General features: G+C 39.5%; 2 protein-coding genes and 1 pseudogene across 3 annotated transcripts; 1 reads left to right on the plus strand and 2 right to left on the minus strand.

Moving 5' to 3' along the window:
• Positions 1-759: 759 nt before the first annotated feature.
• Positions 760-2595, minus strand: LOC144662692 (outer dynein arm-docking complex subunit 1-like). Its single transcript, XM_078523551.1, has one exon. It carries the CDS (start codon positions 2487-2489, stop codon positions 855-857), a length of 1635 nt encoding a protein of 544 aa, XP_078379677.1. The 5' UTR covers positions 2490-2595; the 3' UTR covers positions 760-854.
• A 2436-nt stretch (positions 2596-5031) lies between these two features.
• Positions 5032-10028, plus strand: LOC144663955 (neurocalcin homolog pseudogene; annotated as a pseudogene). Its single transcript, XR_013572704.1, has 2 exons — positions 5032-5204; positions 8460-10028. The product of XR_013572704.1 is annotated as a neurocalcin homolog pseudogene (transcript).
• On the minus strand, positions 9981-14241 carry LOC144663945 (uncharacterized). The gene is made up of 4 exons (XM_078525045.1): positions 14057-14241; positions 13186-13248; positions 11206-11856; positions 9981-10275 (listed from the first exon to the last, which is right to left on the minus strand). The coding sequence occupies exons 1-4, from the start codon at positions 14121-14123 to the stop codon at positions 10061-10063; spliced, it is 996 nt and encodes a 331-aa protein (XP_078381171.1). The 5' UTR covers positions 14124-14241; the 3' UTR covers positions 9981-10060.
• Positions 14242-14266: the final 25 nt, after the last annotated feature.

The following is a 14266-nucleotide window of genomic DNA, read 5'->3' on the forward strand; positions in this document are numbered from 1 at the left end:
TTGAAAGTTCAGTTACTTTAAAAGAATTGTTCATTTTAGCAGTAAATATACACAAGTACGATACGGTCAATGTTTATGAGTTTATAAGAATGGGGGCGGTTATTGGAATAGGGGCGCCTATTGACAAAAACACATCGAAGGGGGCGCTAATTGGAAGGAGGGCGCTAAATCGAATCATTACGGTAGTTACCTAAGCGTTTTGCGTGAGGCTATGTAACACGATAGGAGGCGCGGTGGCCTATTGGTTAGCGTGCTGGGCTCCGGATCGAGCGGTCCGGGTTCGAGGCCTGGCCGGGGTCACTGTGTTGTGTTCTTGGGCAAGACACTTAACTCAACTCTCATAGTCCCTCTCTCCACCCAGGGGTATAAATTTGTACCGGTGAATTCAATGCTGGAGGTAACCCTGCGATGCACTAGCATCCCATCCAGGGAGGAGTAGAAATACTAAGTCGCTCTATGCTACGGAAACCGTATGAAAGAGTAGAAAATGGCCGCTCCTTGTATACCTAGCCTGAAGCGAACGCTCGAGAAAGTTTGGGAGAATTCGAAAGCATTTAAACTCGCCTGTTTTATGCTGCTAAAACGCACAACAGGTTCTAATTCTATTTCCATTTTCAGAGTTGTCCGAAATCACCAGAGTAATTACATGTATGTTTCAATTCATTCAATAACTTTATTACAGCAATCATTGCTAGTCAAAATATATGACTTAATTCCTTTCGACAGCAAAGTTTTATTTTAAATTCCTCAGTTGAAAAATAAATGACAAAGGCTACTTCAAAAGAAAGACAGTTTCTTCCTATATCATTTAAATGAAAGTTTTTTTTCCTTGCGTTCTTGGAAGTGTCTGTTCATCAGGCGCGCTTTCTTTTCGCAGGGTACTTTGACGCCCCTGCGCCCTTCAGGTTTCCACCCCGCACATTCCCCTGTATTATCAGAGCCTGAACTTCCTCGACAGTCAGCGGTTTGGCGTCGTTAGAATACCACGACTGGTCGCCTTCCTCTTCGATGGGTGGAGGGACGATGGAAATGTTCGCGTGCGCGGGTTGGGGTCCAGCTCCCTGCAGTCCGTCAATGGATATTTCCCCGGCCTCATCCATTGCCAACTTGACTTTCTGCAGCGCTTTAGTTTGTAGAAGCTCGTTGCATTTCTGCTCAATAATTCCCAGATATTGCATGATGTTGTTGTCATCAACGGTCACTCCACCGCCAAGAAGCTCCGTAATGGATGCGCGATCGCACTTAGTCGAGTTGAAAACAGTTTCGATCTTCGGCTTCACTAGCTCTAGCTGTCTTCTACTCGTCTTGTACTCTTTCTTCACGATTGTTAGCTCGTCTGTGACTTTGGTCATTTTTACTTCCAATTCTTTCAGGATTTCTTTTCTGCGTACATCGTTCTCGACGCCTTCTTCCTTGATCAGTTCAATCTCCTCCTTCAGGTATCGAATTTCGTCTTGCAGAGTTTCAATTTCCGTATTCAAATTGTTCACGTAATTAAACAGCGCGAAGTTTTGATCTTCATTCTCAATAAACGACTCTACCAGGGTATCCGTGTCATCGATGCCAGTAGCTTCTTTAATCTTGTCAAAAATGTCTTCGAACTTGTTCGTTTCCTGTCGCAGTCCGCTCAGTTGGGCTTCGAGCTTCTTCACCGTGCGAGCCGTTAACTCTTCCTCTAGAATCGACGCGCGATCTTCGGCTTTCGTCGTCATAAACTCCCGAAGTTTTCGATCATGCTCGAGTACGCGCATGACATCTTTAATTTCTGCGTTGTACATTGCCAGATCTCGATCCGCGCGCTCCCTCAGTGAAGCCATCCTATGCTGAGCTTCATCCCTAGCGTTAAAATGCGCCGTCGCCATTTCCGAGATTCGATCGATTTCCTTCTTGCCTTCAGAAAGTTCAATCTTGAGACGTTTGTATAGATCCAGGAACCTTGCTTTCCGTCCTTCGATGTGGTTGATGTGTTCTCTGAGCTTCAAATTATCAGTCAAGGCAATGCTAAATTTCTTCGTCATCTTGTCGAGCCTGTTCTCCATAACTCGAGTTAGCTTTATGTTCGCGATATGTTTCTCGTGGTTGACATCTTTGCTACCTCCCATGTTCTTGCTTTTTTGGTTGACCTTTTCTCTCATTGCGGAGACCTCGTACTCGACGCGCGCCACAGCCTCTATCTCTTGTTTGGTTTCTTCTTGTACTTGCACTTCCCGATCAAGAAGTTCCGCGATCTTTTTAACGTTCCCTTGATCAAACAGTTCATTCTGTCGGCTACTCGCCACCTGAATCATTGCCTCTAACTCTTCATTGTCCTTCACCAGTGCTTCAATTGCCATCCTCTGTTTTCGCACTGTATTTTCAGTTTCTTCAGTGTAAGTTCTTCTATCGTTGCGCATACAGCGATACTGTCTCTGGAGATTGGTTAATTCCATTTGCGCCTCCAGCTGCGCTTCAATTGGATCCACTTTATCCTCGTCCCTTAGGCCCGGCATTTTCTGTCTTTACCTGAAGCAGCCGAAAAAAAGACGACGCGCTAAGCAATAAATTACACTGCCTATAACAACACCGTTTGACGGACTTTTTTGTTGCGAAGTAACAACGTTGGCTTTGTGACGTAAAACTTCGAATGCGCGCACTAATTCCTTACGATCCGCGCGCAATACAGCGTTACGCTTACAAACCTTTTTGTGAGCCCGTAAAAGAACGAAGCATCCGAAGCGGTTGAAAATTGTTAGACTACTATTAGCCTAAAAAGATGTCAAAATGGTGCTGTTCATCTTAATTCTGGCAGATCATTGGAAACTGATTATTGAGTAACTCCTGTATGACGCACTCTTCTTTTTCCGGCTTGAAAACATTTCCACATTTCATTTTCTTCAGATGCTCTTTGAACTCCTTGAGACTTTCCTTGAGATAATTATCAAACTGAAGTTGATATTAAAAAGCATATTAACAAAAGTGGGAAATTTGGACAACTGATGTTTTGAGTGTTTATAGGCTATTCGCGGGAGCGACTCCCCGAAAGGCGACGGTGGGTTTTTATCAGCAGTGAACTCAAGTTGACATTCACAGAGGAAAAAAAAAAAACAACAACAACAAAATTCAATAAACACATTTTTTTCTTTACTCTTAACAGCGTATTATTGGCGACGGAGATAATTGCGCCAAAAATAAACAGCAAATAAATGAAAAAAAAAACCCTCGCCATTATCAACGGAGTCTTCAACAGTCATTGCAACCGCAGTATTTTTTCCTTGAAGTTGTACTATCTTCTTACGTTCAACCTATATTTGCAACGAAAATTTTTTAAAGCTAGTAACTTAAATCTATTACTCACTTAGCATCAATAGCTTTAAACTTACAAAGGTGGTTAAATGTCAGTTATCCTCCGTCAGTTGCTTGGAAATTTGTTAGAATGCTGAAAAACTAGCTGTGCAGGCGGGAGGCACCAAGACTCTAGACCACTAATCTGTTAACTATCTTCTTTATTGGTGGGGCTTCAACTGCAACTGACTACTCGAAGGGTCATCATAGCCATATAGCTAAATTGAAGGCATGTTTGGGTACGAATCTCAGTGACCTACGGATAACTCGAGACAGTTCTTAGACTTACTTGAAAAAGCGAATACAAACAGACCTACATGAAAAACAAAACAAAGAGAAAATGACCAATGAAAAGTTCGGGAAATGAACTAAAAGAACACAAAATATAATAGAAACTTTTAATGAGGTCCAAACCAAGGTCAACAGACAAACCCAAACATGACCACCGATGGAACCCCTCTTAGTAATAAACTAAGAAAATATGGAGTGTCGCCGGGCCCTTGAATCACAAGATTCGCGCGGTACTTAAAATATAATAAACAAACTGATCGTGAACTGTTTGTTTTTTTTTTTTTTTTTTTTTATTAAATAACTTAATTCTAAAAAAAATAATATTAAGCTTCATAGCAAATTTTACCGTACGTTTACAGTTATTTTGTCACTCATTCTCTTAATTGTGCTTTATGACACACAAGTCGTTTTACAGCCACCACAACACGGCGTTATCTTCTCTTACGCGTTAGTCTTACCATAAATTAAACTGTTTTTTTTTACGTCGTAAAAAATTTTAAATCATGGCTGATTATCTGAAAACTATAACATAATAATAAATTGAAAAACGTTTGAAAGTAACGAAGTCTACAAAGCAAAAAGTCCGTTTAAAGTGCCTGTAGAAAATAGATTTTTGTAAAATATCGTGCAGAGTTATGAAATGCTTTGCCAATAATCTTTTAATTTTAAACTTGTATCACCACGCATTTTAAATACTTGCATGTAATAAAACTTTGTGTTTTGTTGGGTATTGTTTCAGATCTAGTACTAGTACACTTTGTAATGGGTCGTAATGGGTCAATTAATATATAAGCATGAAAACTTATAAATATTGCAATAGCTCGGTTTTAAGCGCTGCACGATTCACCACTTTCAAAACGCAGATCATAGAAAGTAAAATTTAAACGAAATGGAGAAACGTTGTAAACTAAAATGGACAATTTAATTTCAGTTTATAGCATAGAATTTGCAAGAACACATGATTTATATTTATCGAAACTTGAAACATGTCGAAACTTAAGTGAATTGTGCGAAATTTTGGTATGTTTACGTTTTTTGTTCGCAGTTCAAGAAAAAATTAAAAACTGTAATTATAAAGCTAGACGGTTTTGAGTATGCCCAATTTACTAGTTCTAGAAATTGTTAGTTTAATACAATTTAAGTCGCCGTTATAAGTAATCGTCGTGCATGCCTAAATAAAACGCTTAATGTTTTTGCTTGCTGTGAAAGTCTGGCCGAGTAACCTATCATAGGCCAAAAACTAGCCTTGCTTTGTCGAACAAGCTTTCTACAAAGGTAAAATTAGTTTCCCATTAAGAGTGAAGTCATAAACAGAATCAGAAACACTTTAATTTATTTGCTAACAGCTGGCAAATTGCTACCAAAGCCACAGGAGCGTGAAAAATATAAAATAAAAGTTTTTCAAACAATGGGAAGCGAACCAATAGCCTATTCGTGTTAGGATGAAAATGAATCTAGAAGCGTACTAAGCTATTATAGCTTAAATTGTGTGGATTTCTTCTTCATTGCGTCTGGTGTAAATGTACACAACGCGTTCGCTCTCTGACTGTTAGGAGAGTTCAAACTTTCCTTCGAGGCATAACTCAGAAAAGGTGAGGGAATACTATATATTTGTTTCAGTGTCTTTAACTCGAATTTGTTGCAATTTTTATCGGTAGTTTACCCGCTCAACTTTAGTGCGGGCAGCGGGCTTGATGTTTGTACTAGTATCACTAAACGACCAATTTAATATTCAGCCACATGTTTAGAGCGTGGGTTAACGGGAAAAGTATGGAAAATATTAAATACAAAACTTGGTTTCATTTCTGTATTCCCTCCTTGTTTGAGGTATTTTTTTTCATTTCACAATAGCTAAAATAAATAGCTGGTCTATATATTTAAACAGCAAATAAAAATTGAAATCGAAATCGATCGAGAAACTAAAAATCATCAGTTATTAAGAATTCGACCTAACGTTTCCCAGAATGGATTACATTTGTTACTTTGTTTTAATACAACTCGCAACTCACTGAAATTTCCCCCAAATCACCTTTGATTTTTTTTTTCACACAATGCTTCTCAGATCTGATTGAACATAATCGATAGCATTATTCACTTGAGTAGTTTTCGTGCACTGAATTTATAGACCTGCTGTTTTTTGACAACGAAAAAGTTGTTTCCATGCAAATTAATTTTGCATAATGTTTGTCGTGTCGAGTCGTGGCTCGTGACCGGGCAGTGTTTTCGGTTTTATAATATTTGTGACAATAATTTTAACAAAACCTTTTTCGTTGACATAATTTTATTGCTTCTTGGCAAAGTTAGCTGCAAAAGAATGAATGTCAGTCCGAAATGACATTTATTCTAATTTTTACTATTTGAAATTGTCGGCTGGCCCTGGGATTTAGCTGCTAAGCTTTTACAGGATTGAGTGCGGTTTGTTAAAGAAAACTTGGTTCACGAATATTCAGGATATATACATTATCCTGATTGTTTGATAATCAAGAATCCGTCAGGGGCACCCACGAGAATATAGTTCAAAACCACTTAAAGAAGCACCGTTGAATATTTTAGTTTAAACGGTAGAATAGGATATTTTTATCCCCTAAAATTTTTTTATCTGTTCGGATTTCCTAGCTAAGTCTAGTGATCGAAAGATAGGGATCAAACTACCAAATCCAGCCAGAGAAAGGCTCCCGAAATCTAGGTGACCTTAGAGTATTCCGTTAAATAACAATATACCATTTTTTAGATATCGAAAATCTAGGAAAGGCAGGCAAGCAAACAAATTTACAATGAATGTTCCGAAAATTCTAGATCTCAAATCGTCTTCCGAACAGATTTTTAACGAAATATTCCGTTGGGTGCCCCTGATCCGTTACTGATACATAATGATAATAAATCGAGGTCTACAGTTTCGGTCGCAAGTTAATAGTGGATAAAAGACCTAAATTTTCACTGCACTTCTGGTATACATCGATATACAGTAACAAACATGACAAAGTTTTGTCTAAGTTGACACTGAGGGAAGGTTCTTGAAATGATTAATTTTTAACAACGTTTTACGAAGCCCGGAACAAAACCATTAACAATAATTACTTCAATTCTTTTCAATTTATCCTCGAGCGTTCTTCGCTCATTAATTGTTTCTTGCGGCAGTATTTCAAAGGTGTTCTGAAAGGCGACATAAAACGTCTTATAATTCTCGCTTTATTACTGTTGTCATTGCTAAGTATTTTTGTTTTTAGTCCTTTTGAGTCAGTCTTTTTTTTTTTCGATTTCAAGAAAGACACTTTCTTCTCATCAGCTTACGTCATGTTCCCTAGTAACACCGCTGACCTCAGTCTCTGAGCTGAGGTGGACGACTGCCATAATGGTCAAAACATCTAAGCAAAACCATTAACACGCATTAAAAAATTATACCAATTCGTAATTCCCAAGGCAAAGTGCAGTGTAATCACTCTGGCCAATCACAAAGGACACAGACAATCCAGTGAACCAAATTAAAACTAACTGGATGAGAAGCGCAAGTTGCTTCAGGTTTTTAAAAAACTTACTCAAAATTCAAAATAAAAATTAATAAAAAGATATAACAATAAATTGAAACTGTCCCTTAAAACTAATGCCTATTCAGTACCTACTTATTTACCTGTGTCCGATTGTTCAATTGTTAAAAAGCATAAAAAGTAAGATCACTAACATTTTTGTCTTAGCAAAACGACAGGAAAAACTGTTAAGTTTCAGCTGAATTATAATAGGCCATTTCCGAGTTACCCTTTGCCTCTGTTTCAAAACGAGTCTATGTGCGAAACCATTCAAATGAAAATGAGTTTCACCTTCAGGTCTATTTTCAGCATCAAACTCAACTGGTTCCGATTTATGGGGCCGATCACTCCTCCATCCTCACTCGATTCCCCTATCATATTATTAATATCAAATCAATTATTGTGAAGCGAGTAGGGGGGGGGCGAGCCATATCTGTTTACTTTTATGAAGTACACAAATCTTTGTTTCGGAAACCCCAAGTTCCTGTACATTCTTTCAGGCGTAGACTCAAGCACACGGTGTGCGACGCAGCAGACACAAGGCTCACCAAGAGATGTAACTAAAAACAACGCCGAGAGTCATGTACTAGAAAAGAGTGCCTAAGCCGAGGCGACACAAATGCAGCGTTTTCCCCTTTCTAGTGCCGCTAAAACTTGTTGAAGCCGGGATTCGCCTGTGACCGTCGTCATCGGCCGCCGATTTGGGATACAGACGAGGGTGAACCCTTCTCTCCCCACATTCTGCCTAGTCTGACTTTCCTTTCCTTTTTCCTTCCTACTCGAGGAAGCGCGTTTCCCCGCGGAGCAGCACCCGACCTCTACCCCATAAAATCGTTAGTTCCCCGTGACCCCCTGCCCTAAACACCATTAATTCAATCGGAAAAGTAGCAGCCGGCCAGGAGCCCCCAAAAAAAAAAGGAAATATAAAAAGAAAAAACAATTTGCAACTGATGGGAACTCTATCACTTGCCCTTTCGGTCTGCTCTCGATGAGCAGCTAGATGACAATGAAACTAAGCTAGTGAAGTAAACTGAATAGTGGAAAGTTTAACATCATTTTTTTAGCAAATCTCTATTTTCAGTTTTTGTTTCGATTCTGTTTCATAATAAATTTTCCGAGTTCAGTGGCTCCTAGCCACTTTGAATAGTTATTTTGAATGGTTTCGCACGTAGACTCGTTTTGAAACAGAGGCAAAGGGTAACTATGAAATGGCCTATTAGTGCTGATTTGCTTTCGCTTAAGCGGAGCCTGGTTAATTTATAACCAGCGATTTCCAACCTCATTCTATCTAACTGACTGGCTAAATCTCTCCGTTCGTTTTAGGTGGGTTGGTTAGTGGAAGCAAAGAACCCTGTGCGAAACATTCAGGACACCTTGGCAACAGTTAAAAACCGCTTAACGAAGCTGTTTTTTTTAAAGCGCGTTGGGATATCCAACACGTCAGCCAACACATAAGGTGGACTCGAACATAATTCGATAGACTGGTACGCAATTCAACAGACTTGCACGTGATTTAAAGGAGCTGCACGTGTTTTAAAGGAATTTCACTGATTCAGCGGAGAAGCACGAGATTCAAGACCGGAATCGCACAACATGGGTAACAGCAAGACCAAACTGAAGAAGGAGGAACTGGAAGAGTTGATGGAAGGTACGCGTTTTACGCAAAAAGAAATTCAGGACTGGTACAAAGGTTTCATGAAAAGTTGCCCGAGTGGATTTGTCTCTTCGGCGGATTTTGAAGACATGTATTCGGATTTTTTCGAAGGCGACGCGTCCGAGTTTGCAAGTCATGTGTTCCGCACGTTCGATTCGGACAAAAGCGGCTTCATTGATTTTAAAGAATTCCTGTATTCACTCTCGACCACGTCTCGGGGTAACTTAGAAGAGAAATTGGAGTGGGCGTTCAGAATCTATGATGTAGACGGCGATGGCTACGTCACAAAGTACGAGATGGAAGCAATCATTAAGTCTGTGTATAAGATGTACACGGATAGCCGCATGGGTAAGAAGGAAACTCCAGAGCAGCGAACTGCGAGGATTTTTGAAAAGTTTGACTTGAATAAAGACGGAAAGCTTACCATGGAAGAGTTCAAGACTGGAGCGAGAAGTGATCCATTCCTGGTTTTGATGATGCAATACAAGTCGTTACACGGGAGTAGGAAGGAATCGGATGCTTCGTTGTCTTCGGTGCAAAGCAATTATTGATGGCGAGAATTTTTTGCTGCAACGAAAGGACGTTTTTTATAGTCCTGATGGTTTTGTGTACTTGCCTAATTGGACTTTTGAAGTCTTTTATATATGTCAAAACAAAGTGACTTGTGGTCAAATCGGGTAAAAGCCTCTGCTACTTAAGCTATAAGATTGTAAGACATTGTACACATTTGTTAATGTAACGTTTTTTAACTAACAATAACTCTGTAATGTTTTCCTTGTGCATGTACAGGATGGAAAATGGGGGTGGGGGTGGGTTTCCATACTCCTTTAGAAGCAGCAGCACCTTGTAAATACGTATTAATTGTCTGAATAGTATACCTGGAAGTATTTAAAGCGGAAAATATTAGTTTTTGTAACATTTCAGATCACGTTGAAATAGGCCGTCTCAAATTTCAGAATGCTTTATCTTCAAAACAAAGCTCTCTACTGAGACAAAACTTTTTCCAGTAACTACTGACACTGATGGCAAGAGACATAACGAACAGCATAACAGGATCAATAGTTTAATTGACGTAATTTTGATTACGCCACGCGAAAACAATCTATTGTTAAAGGAGCGAAGATACAGAAGAAGAAAGAATATCAATCAGGATATTACGAAGAAAATCAACACAAACAAGGTATTCGCAAATAGCGCATTTATTTGCCTCTCGGGTTGTGCTTTTAATTTTGTAAATTCACAGTAGCAAATTTTGGTTGTGGAATCATCCTCACCAAATGTTAACAGATTTTCTATTAGTGGTCATGAAACAAACAAATTCGTAAGGAATACGGCCTTGAGCGGCCGTTCTAGGATCAACAATCCTATCTCCATTTCCATCCCTGTCAGTGACTGGGGTGCCTCCAGCTTTGTGAGACCAGTGTCCGTTATTATCCAAACGGTACCAGTGATAATCTTGATTAAATGGGAGAGTTGGATCAGTACCTGTAAAGTAAAGTAGGTAAAGTAAGTGAAGTCTTTATTTAAAGCCGTAGGGGTGCACGGGGGGGGGGGGGGGGTCGTAATAAGGGAAATTTTGACACACAACTACAGCTCACGCAAAACTGCGTGACTCACGCAATCCTCGGACGGTGTGTTTCTTATGCAGTGTCTCTTTTCTACGGTTTATACTACATCTTGCATTTCATCCCAAAAAAGTTGTTAAACATAAACCGTCTGGTTTTAAGCTTCCTGAAGCTTCTTGTTTTAAGACGGTTGCACGTTATAGCTAATAGCTTACAAACCTGTGGCGCCCAGCACTACAAACCATAAATATGGCAAAAGAGCTAAAAAAAAACTACAAAAAAAAGGCGATCATCTGAAAGCTAACTACCTGGAGAGAAATATAACAAGATTACATTTTTATTACAAAATGAAGGTAAAAAACTAAAACTACGTCGCCTTGTGTAGTAATTCGAACGCCTATTCATGAGGAGAATACTAACGTTGTGTAATAATTTATACGTGGCGCCTCAAGGAAGCCGCCTCGGACAATAACAACAACCGGAACATCATAATCCCTCTCTGAAACAATTGATCCGAAAAAGTATTACCCCGGGAACAGGCTCCCGTGTTGGACGGCGCGAAAAAAAAAAACCGGCTAGCGAAGTGAGCCGAGCGCGGCCTGGTGGAGAAAGAAACGCGAGGGAGGGCCCCCCACCCCAGGGCCACGTTCAGCTTGTTCCGCTTCTTCTGGGCTCGCTTCGCACGCCGATTTTTTTACGCCCTGGTCCACTTGGGAGCCTGTTCACAGGCTAAAAGGTATTAACATAGGGGTGACCCTCTTCTCTTATGTGGTTGATGGCATATGAGTTCAGTAAAGAACGAATAAATAAAACGAATTAACAAACAATTATATTTGTACCATATGCATACCATTATAAATAAAAAGTGCCACCAAGTGTCTTCGGGGATGTTTGGGGATGCACATATGTTTTCTGGCTTTTTTAAATCTCAATCCATCGGCCTCCGAAGATCGTTTAAGGTCCTCGTCAGTAAACACGTCAGGGAGCGGTCGTCCTCCGCCATTTCCAGGCTGTGCAAAGGTGTCTGTTCTTTTATCATTGGCGTAGTTGTAGCAGTTGTTTGAGAAGACGTGAAAGCCATCGTTCCAGTCGGAAGGTTTGTACCATGGTGCGTAGCGCTTACTTGTGGCTTCTGTAACTGGGGTTACGGGTCTTTCTACGGCTTTGACTTTTCCTTCTTCGATTTCTTCCTTAATACTGTTGGACAGAGCTGTTGATACCCAATGATCCGGGATGGTCTGGAGTAATAGCAGTTGTAAATTCTTTGATTCTGGGCCTACAACCAGAACTTCCGGTTGCTTATTTCCGCTTTCCACCACCTGCAGTCGAAATCCCTGATAGCCAAGCTTTGAAGGTGCAGTGTAGGTTTCTGGGTTGTAGGTTGTTGCATCACTCAGTGCTGTTTTCAATTCCGTGTACTTTGGGTGATCCGGTGTAATTACCCATTGTGGATCGGGAGCTCCAGAAAATATCTCCAAAGTCACGATAAAGCGATCTGTTCCTGAGATAAATCAAAGTAATCATTTTTTACGTTCTATACGATTTTATAGACCCATCCACGTTTTTTACCTTTTTATACAGTATAAGTGGGATCCACCTTTCACTAACTCGGTTTTATTGAACTCCCCCTTATCTATAACAATGTTTTCATTTCCCTGGATCATGATGATGACGACGACGATGATGATGATGATATCTATTAAGCTCATATGTGCAAAGTTTGTGACACCCTACCCCCTACAAACATCTGTAAAATTGGCCGACTTGGTAAAACCATGTATTTTTCTTATTTTGTAAGACATAATAATAAATGCGTCTTTCTAACTGTAGGTACTATTTTCCCTTTTGATAGATTTTCGTTACTTGGCCGATTGCAACATCTAATTTTTAATCGAAAAAAAAAATGGAAGAGCCTACAACCGTTGATAAATTAAAGACATTTATGTCACGGAGATGGTATCTAATAGCGCTTTCCATCTGTCAAAACTGGATGGCCAGACCGGTATATTCGAGACAGAATTCCTTTGTTAGTCAGATTTATCTTGTCAAATCAGTCAAGACATAAATATTAGCGGAGCTCCTAAGCGTAGCACCATAACCATGAAAGAAGGAACACTATCGAAATGAGTTTTCATGGTCAACATGGATAGCAGCATGGTTCGCGGGCGCGTACGTACGGCGTACGTACGGAGTCGCGCAACATGGCGGCCATAGTTTGATGGTAGAAAGAGTGAAGCAAGAAAGCCGTATAAAGGCGGCCGTATAAAGGCGGCCTTTAAAATTTAAAGAGGTTTGAAAAGAAAAACAAGAAGCAATGAAACAAAATGTGGCTGAAAATTACGTGTAGAAAGTAATCGACCGCCAAAAAAGTGGACATTGAGAGCCATAATCGATCGATGACTTTCGTGTCTATCTGTAAAGCCAGCATCGTACATGAAGGAGCATTCGAAAGCTAAATCGGGTTGATATAATAAACAAACCATTTTATTGCTACGGGGTATAAAAAAAATTAAACTGAAAAAAACTGCTGACATTCAGTTTAACCGTGAGCTATTTAAATTTGTCTTGCACCTATAAACCGCCATAAACATTAGTACTTTGGCCGCTTATTCACTAGAATGAAAACTATAAGCTCCAGTGAAAATTAAATAAATGGGGAGCTCCGCTTTTAGGCGTGCCTAAATCTATATATTATACATTGTTATGGTGGATAATTTCGTCGGAAAGGCCCATTTTACATTCGAAACTACCGGCCAGGCCATCCAGTTCTGTCAAATGAAAAAGCGCCTAAGAAACCCCACTTATGAAATCTAACCTCAATAATATTTACCTGGAGGTACAACATTTGCAGTTTCAGGCGTCACGGACCTCACGGAGCGATTTAGCGTTTGTCCTGTAAGGATACAAAGGTGAAGAAGGTTTTAAATAGTTGCTCAAGTCATTTTTACTTACATTTCAACCTTCTAATATCCTTTCAAGCCTATTACTCCGAAGGACATTGGTATATGGCTAGAGATAAATTAAGAGGCCCTGATTGGAAACTTCAAAGAACACTTTTGGAACCTATCTTCGAAAAATGTTACTGTGACTTCTAAAAATCTATAATTTTCGAGATATTTGGAAACGAGTTTTGGCTTATTAAATATTCATAAATTACAGTGAAAATTGGCCAAGTTCTATTCGTTTGTATTGAAGTACTTTAAAACGCAAGGAAACAAAATTAATCGTGAATAAGAGCTATGCTCCTTTGCCTTCTAGGAATGATACTATTAAAAGTTTTGCGGTAGATTTTTAGCACCCATTGAAGAATTGTCATCTGAGCATAATGTGAAAGGATAACCAGACATGCCCGAGAAACGACAGCTTTTCCTAATTCGCTACAGCGGTTAAAAACTTTTATCAACTTCTAGTTGATATTTAACTAAGTGTTTCATTTTCCCGTCGACATACCACAACAGTTTGGTTTAATTTTGAAACTAATAACTTTGTGGTTTTACTATGTCTTCAAAAATGACCGCACTGCACAAAGCAATGAAGAAAGGGCAATGAAAACTTTGCATGTCTGAAACTACTTTGATATGCTTTCATTTCAGTGAAAACTTCCTAATATTTTTACGTCGTTTCCCCAGTTAGATTTCTACAGCTACATACCTCGACACATAAATAAAGTTTTTCATTAATTTCATTTTTGTATTGCTTACCAAGAACAACTCCTTGAATGCAAACGAAGATGAAACCCACAGCAACTGTAAAACAGCAGCGCGCCATCTTTCTTGCGGTCCTTTAAGAATTTATTCTTAAAAATAATAAGAACTGCTTCTCCCTCCTTGGTGAAGACAAAGTGTCTGTGAACAACAGAGGTTTAGCTAAGTTATAACTAAACGAGGTACGCCTGTATTTTGAATATAGGA

The sequence above is a fragment of the Oculina patagonica genome, chromosome 8 (genome assembly GCF_052425735.1).
Source record: "Oculina patagonica isolate OP01 chromosome 8, crgOcupat, whole genome shotgun sequence".
Taxonomy (NCBI): domain Eukaryota; kingdom Metazoa; phylum Cnidaria; class Anthozoa; order Scleractinia; family Oculinidae; genus Oculina; species Oculina patagonica.

What these genes read in the sequence shown, in the direction of transcription:
- LOC144662692 (XM_078523551.1), bottom strand. Translation starts at nt 2,489, where the DNA reads ATGCCGGGCCTAAGGGACGAGGATAAAGTGGATCCAATTGAAGCGCAG.
- LOC144663945 (XM_078525045.1), bottom strand. Translation starts at nt 14,123, where the DNA reads ATGGCGCGCTGCTGTTTTACAGTTGCTGTGGGTTTCATCTTCGTTTGC. An exon ending in CATTCAAGGAGTTGTTCTTG is followed by an intron (nt 13,249 to 14,056) that starts GTAAGCAATACA and finishes GTATCCTTACAG; the next exon opens with GACAAACGCTAAATCGCTCC. An exon ending in GGCACTTTTTATTTATAATG is followed by an intron (nt 10,276 to 11,205) that starts GTATGCATATGG and finishes TTTACTTTACAG; the next exon opens with GTACTGATCCAACTCTCCCA.